The sequence below is a fragment of the Manis pentadactyla genome, chromosome 4 (assembly GCF_030020395.1).
Source record: "Manis pentadactyla isolate mManPen7 chromosome 4, mManPen7.hap1, whole genome shotgun sequence".
Lineage (NCBI taxonomy): Eukaryota > Metazoa > Chordata > Mammalia > Pholidota > Manidae > Manis > Manis pentadactyla.
In genome coordinates, this window is record NC_080022.1 from 33,979,979 (window position 1) to 33,985,978 (window position 6,000).

General features: G+C 54.1%; 2 protein-coding genes across 7 annotated transcripts in view; one reads left to right on the plus strand and one right to left on the minus strand.

Annotated features, from left to right (window-relative positions):
* SZT2 (SZT2 subunit of KICSTOR complex) overlaps positions 1-1,210 on the plus strand; it is a 50,770-nt gene extending 49,560 nt beyond the window's left edge. For all 6 annotated transcript variants that reach the window (XM_036893106.2, XM_057500119.1, XM_036893111.2 and 3 more), the window contains 2 exons: positions 154-222; positions 365-1,210. In XM_036893106.2, coding sequence (XP_036749001.1) covers positions 154-222; positions 365-508 — 213 coding nt within the window. In that variant the 3' untranslated portion in view covers positions 509-1,210. The remainder of the gene's footprint in view (positions 1-153; positions 223-364) is intronic.
* HYI (hydroxypyruvate isomerase (putative)) lies at positions 1,204-3,981 on the minus strand. Its single transcript, XM_036893116.2, has 8 exons — positions 3,733-3,981; positions 3,514-3,625; positions 2,324-2,438; positions 2,047-2,125; positions 1,906-1,955; positions 1,761-1,830; positions 1,492-1,626; positions 1,204-1,370 (listed from the first exon to the last, which is right to left on the minus strand). The coding sequence occupies exons 1-8, from the start codon at positions 3,929-3,931 to the stop codon at positions 1,297-1,299; spliced, it is 834 nt and encodes a 277-aa protein (XP_036749011.1). The 5' UTR covers positions 3,932-3,981; the 3' UTR covers positions 1,204-1,296.
* Between the last annotated feature and the right edge of the window lie 2,019 nt (positions 3,982-6,000).

Consider the following 6,000-nt stretch of genomic DNA (forward strand, 5'->3'; position numbering starts at 1 on the left):
CAGTTTGGAGGTGAGGTCCTGGGTGACTGAACTGCGGTCAAGTGTGGTGCTGGAAATCAGGCCTTGACTGCCAGAAGGCCCCCCCCAAGGAGGGTCTATGCCTCATCAGGTGAGACAAAGCTCCCTCCTGTCTCCTTCTGTCTCTTGCTGCAGGTTGTGTTGAATCAGAAGTTCACTGACTGTTTTGTACTAGTGTTTCTGGATTCCCACTTGGGAAAGACGGTGAGGAAAGGGGGTGAGGGGCTTTCTGTCAACCTAGTTTCCCCCGCCCCCAAGGTTGGAGCACCCACTCTTCCAGGGCCCTGCTTCCTGTGCCCACCCTGCCCTCTCTCACCACTGCACCACCCTCCCATGTTCCCCACAGTCTCTGACAGTGGTTTTCCGAGAGCCCTTCCCAGTACAGCCCCAGGACAGCGAGAGCCCACCTGCTCAGCTGGTCTCCACCTACCACCACCTTGAGTCTGTCATCAACACAGCCTGTTTCACCCTTTGGACCCGCCTCCTCTGAGGGACGGACCACTGAATGTCACTGTTCCCAGAACCACGGATGGATAAGATTGCCCCCTTGAAGCAGGACTGGCCAGCCCTTCTAGGCCCCAGGGCAAGCGTGGATAGAGGGACACCAGAGCCTCTGTGAATGTATCTTGGAGGTCTGCTGCCCTCCCCAAGCACTCAGCTGCTGACCAGCCCAGGGCTCCAGAGGGTCAGGTCAACTCCTTGAGGTGTCCATCTCCTCTCAGGCCCCTGGACCCTTCCAGAACGGAACTCCTCCTTCCTGTCACGGTGGAGACCCAGCAGTTCTTCACACTGGGTGGCAAGCACTCACCTTGTAGAGCTCCCTGCCTGAATCCTGCCCTCAAGTCTTGGCTTGCTGTCAGCCACTACCCGTGCCATCTTGAGCCCACTGGTCTTCATTTCCCACTTAGACATCACTGCTGGACATTGCCATGGAGATAAGACACCTGAGCTCCAATCGCAGCTCAGCCTTTGAAGCACCCGTGACCACAGGCAAGTCCCTTTGCTCTCGGACCTTTTGGTTTCTCTTCCGTCAACGAGGAGGTAGGCTCAGAGGCTCTCCCATCTCCACAGACTGAAGGACTAAGTGTGAGCTGCATGTCCCTTCTCAACAGGATGGAAACAACCCGGAGAAACTGAAGGGCTAGACACTGTGTGTTCCCCCCAGCTCCCAATAACACACGTCTGTGAAAGTGTCCAGTGGGTTGTCTTTTAATTCGGAGGAGATTCAGGTTGCTTATTAACTCACTGTCCCAGAGAGGCATGGTGGAGTGTAGGACCTCACTGGCCAGCCTGCGGGCGGCCCCGCCTATCCCAGTATGAACGGAGCCAACTCAAGCCCTCTCCTGTGTCTCCTGAGGGGAGAGGGAGGCAGTGGCATCTCAACCCCAGAGAAGAAAACCAGCCCCTGTCTAATGCCCATCCCTCCAGAGGTCCATTTCCAAGGCCGGCTCAGAGCCTTGGCCCCTCCCTCACCTTGAGGCTGGTACTCGCAGCCCACAAAGCCTTTGTAGCCTTCATCCTCCAGCAGTTGGAATAGATAGGGGAAGTTCAGCTCACCAGGGCTGCCAGGCTCTCCCCGGCCTGGAACCTGTGCCACCTGCACATGCCCTGGGGACAGATATGGGCAGATGTGTGGCCCAGACTCCTGCTGAGGCCTGAGGGACAGAGGCAGGGGGCTGGAAGCAGGGGAGGACAGAGGCGGCGGCAAACTAGAAAGACACGAAGAAAGGGACCCCTCTCACCTACTATGGGCAGGAACTCCCGAATGTTTCCTGTCAGGTTCCCATCCATGATCTGCCAGTGGAATATGTCCTGGGGCAGCAGACAGCACTACAGTGAGAGACCCCTCAGCCCACCCTTCTTCCCCACTCCCTTTCTTCCCCTTACCATTTGTAACTGGAGGTTGGGTCTTCCCGCCTTCTGTAAGATGGCTGCCACTGTGAGAGAAACCAGCGAGGGGGCCTTGAGACTCAAGGAGAGCACGTGACTCAAAGGGGACAGGAGGCGGCTCGGCGCTGCTGGCCCTACCCTGCTGGGGTGTATCCAGGAAGTACTGGGGGTCAGTGACGCGGGTGTTGATGGGCTCCAGCAGTCCCACGAGGTTCTCCTGGCACCATATTGGGTACATGAAGAGAGCTCTTCTCAGGTCTGTACCCCTTTGGTCAATCACAGGTCAGGGCCCTCACCAGCTCCTCTGACCTGGGCCAGTGCCCAGCCTTGTTCTCCATGTGCTTTCCCCACTGTGTACCCTGACTCTGCACACACACATTCATATATTTATCTCAATGTGTTTTCATTGTCTTACCTGAGCCAAAACCCCGGCTGCATGCCTCAGGTTCTCCAGAAAAACCATTTCCATTTCACCCCTGACTGCTGCTCGATCAGCCCCCTGGGGTACTCGGCCGGCCATCAGATGAATCCTGGGGGAAGATGGCACTGGAGGGGGTGGTGGAGTCCATCCTCGAAGTGGGGGCCTTCACTGCCTCCGCTTCCTCTGTACACCTCTTGCAGCTGCCCTTGGACCACAGCAGCCCTCCCTTCTCCCCAGGTCTCCAGTCCATACCACCTAGCCGTGCCACTCAGCTCCCCCAGCGCCCTCCGACACTCTCGTGTCAAGCATAGGGCCAGGCCCTTTCCCAAGTACCCTCCTCCTGCCTCAGACCTCTCTTAGCGCGTCCTGTACTTCCAATCACTCCTTTTCCATGGCCCTTCTCCTCAACCTATAAACATGCTGAAGTCCCACTTTTTCAAAATCATGTTGACCCTTACCCCTTTTAAGTGCCCTTATGCTGCTTGTCTCTACTTGTCGTTGCATCTGTTTTTAGCTTCCTCCCTTCTGTTTCCTGCCCACCCCCCACCTGCTACACACACACACCACCAAGTATCCCTTTTGTCAGATCCTCCTCTGCCTATTTGCCCTCTGCAGGACTTGACACTGATTTTATCAGCCCGACTCTTGAGCCTTCTGCCTCCCCATTACCACCTGATCTTTCTCAGCCACTTCCAACCCCAACAGGCTACATCTGTATCCTCAAGAACGCTTACACACCAAGCCTCTTGCTTATGGCTGCTGCATTCTTGCATGGAATGCTCCTTACAGCAAACATGCTCGCGCATCCTTCAAGACCGTTTGACCATCACTACCTTCAAGAAGCTTTCTCTGATCCCAGGGTTAGGCGCTCACTCCTCTCCCACAGCTGCCTTGAATTGACCTGTCCTCAATGGATCGCTGTTTACTTTGCTATCTCCCTGGTCAGACTGAGCTGGCACGGGATCCCAGCATGAAAGAGTTGAAAACTGAGAATGACACAGAACAGGTAAACTACAAAAGGCTATTTACAAAGGACCAGGACTGGAGGAACAGAGGCGGGCCAGTGCGCTGACTCCGGAACCTCTCAAACCTGGCATCCTCTTCTCCCAGACCCCGAACAGGCGGCAGGGTCGGGTCACAGAGGGGAGGAGCCCGGACAGCATGGGGAGAGGAGGGGAAGATACCTAGGACAGCCCAGAGCTTTGGCGTACAGCACAGCCTGCTCCAGCCCCTCGCGGAAGGCTGCCTGCCTCCCAGGAACGGCCCCCAGGCCCATCTCCCCCTTCTCCGGGTCTCCTGCGGAGAAAACGGGCCTTAGCCCGGGGCTCGGCCCCCGCTAGCCCCGCTCGCCCCGCTCGCCCCGCTCCTCCCCTCCCCTCCCCAGCCCCGGTCCCGCGGCCCACCCGGGGGCGTGTTGATCAGAACGAGCCGCAGCCCCGCCTCCCGCGCCGCGTGGGCCAGCGCCTCCGGCGGCTCCTCATAGGGCCAGCCGATCTCGACGGCCTCGAAACCCGCGCTGGCTGCCGCCTGGAGCCGCGCAGGGAGGCCGGGGAGCTCGCGGAACAGCCACGACACGTTGGCAGAGAAGCGCAGCGGCGCCATGGCGGCGGGAGCACGCGCGCGGGCAGAGTCCGGCGGCGGAAGGCGGAAGTGGGCTGGCGGGCGCGCGGACCCGTGGGCGAGTGCGGCTTTTCCAGGCTGGAGGAGGGGAGGCGCGGGGACAGGGGGACGGAGGGGCGGCGGGGCCAGAGAGGGCTGGCGCGCCTTGGGGGCCAGTTAAAGTCGAGGACCGTGGGCTTTAACCATGCCTGGGTCTTTTCCCGGTTTATAAACAGTGTGTACGTTCTGGAACATGTGAAAGATGACCCAGTCGAGAACATTCGAACCAAGTTATCGCACCACTACCCGACAGCTTTCCTTAACAGATTAAAAAGTAAACGTGCGGATTTTTTCTCAGAAAATAACGATCATACTGTATATGCATGCGGTTTTACGGCCTCTTTCATTTTATATTATTTTGTGAGGATTTCCCCGTGTTCGGTATTCTTCAAAGCCATTGGAGTAGCTGCTCATTTCTTCTAAGGTTTGTCAACAGTTGTATGTGTACGCGCGCGCGCGCGCGAAAAAGCACTTGCAGTTCTCGGGCCCACCTCTGAATCTCTAACTTAGGTTCCCCTTGTAGCGATGTCCGTTACAGTGTTGCCTGCCCTAAGTCCTTTCTAAGGAAAACGGGCCCCACCACTGGTCTCCGCACAGAGCCGCTGTGGGAGGCCTGTCTGTCCCCTTTTAGCCCCAGCTAAGTGGACCATGGAAAGACAGCTGATCCAAGAGAAGCCGATCCATAGACTGACCGAAGACCCATTACTTGCCTAATTTGGAAAGATGATCCGGCCGTCAGATTCCCTCTTTCAAGAGTTAAAACAAAGGAATACTAAGTAAGCGGTGGTCAGTAGAAGAAGTAAGCTGTGACAGTAGAAACTAAAGAAGCAAGAGTCAAGTGGTAAAGAAAAGGCAGAGCAAGAGACGGTAACCGCGTCCAGGCGCAGAGGAAATAGAGGTAGCACGCGGAGAAACCGCTGCTCCTAGAGCTTCCGGCCTGCCAGACCCTGAGCTGCCCCCAGGTGTGTACACTTCCTGGACTGGCGTGTTCAGACCTAACTGGGTTTCTGTGTCTGTAGCTTAATGTTTCCTGAGATAATTTAAATGAATTTCTTTCACCCACAATTACCCAACTGATTGGGCAGATGCCTAAGGCTGGAATTACAAGGTCAAAAAATAGAAACATGTTTAAGTTATTGATGTCTGTGCTAAATTGCTTTTCAAAAATGTAAGTTTATCCTCCAACAATACATGAATAGAAGTCATCTTCATCTGTTTTCTGTGCTGGTTTGACAGAAGGAAGCTTGAAGTGCAACATTAAGAACACCTGACTTCCACTGTCTCTTCTGCTTGCCTCTGTCCAAGTCAGCCCCACTCCAACAGTGGGTTCCACACTGATCTCATAGTTAATCCAAGTGCCTTGGCAGGTTCGCTTTCTTGAGCTCTGCCTCTAGAACAGATTGCCACGAGCTATTCCTGATCACCTGATTTCTTCCCCATGTGCAGCTGGTGTTGAACTTAGAACTTTGACTTGTCTAGGAACGTGTTTCCTGGGTATAGTCCAATCAGGGTGTGACCTCTCTGAGTGTAACATTTTAATCAATCCCAACTTCACCATATTTACAGTCCAATGTTGAACATACAGAGTGACATCTAAGGGAGGTAATTCCTTTACTAACACTTCACTGTAAATCTCTGGGTATGCAAATTCTATTAAACACTTTAAAAGCAACACCATCTATTGGGGTCTGTGCCAGGAACAACATTTGTCCAGCCTCTAATGGTCTCCTTTTTTTGCTTTTATACCCTTAGGGCAACAGAGATGATATATAAACTGAATGGATGTACATGACTCACTCTTCCCCTTAATTCCCTTATAACACCTTCACACAAAATACCAAAATAAATACAAAAGGGGTACATTGCCCATAAAAATTATTTTCTTCTTTCACCATTTGGCTGTCTATACCTTATACCACTTTCAACATAGGCGAGTACACTAAGTTATTATTACAAATTTTGATGCTTTGCATTTAACTTTTAACCAAAGAACTTGCACAGGTATGATGAGT

What these genes read in the sequence shown, in the direction of transcription:
- HYI (XM_036893116.2), bottom strand. Translation starts at nt 3,931, where the DNA reads ATGGCGCCGCTGCGCTTCTCTGCCAACGTGTCGTGGCTGTTCCGCGAG. An exon ending in TCTGATCAACACGCCCCCGG is followed by an intron (nt 3,626 to 3,732) that starts GTGGGCCGCGGG and finishes TTTTCTCCGCAG; the next exon opens with GAGACCCGGAGAAGGGGGAG. An exon ending in CAGCCGGGGTTTTGGCTCAG is followed by an intron (nt 2,126 to 2,323) that starts GTAAGACAATGA and finishes ATATGGTGCCAG; the next exon opens with GAGAACCTCGTGGGACTGCT.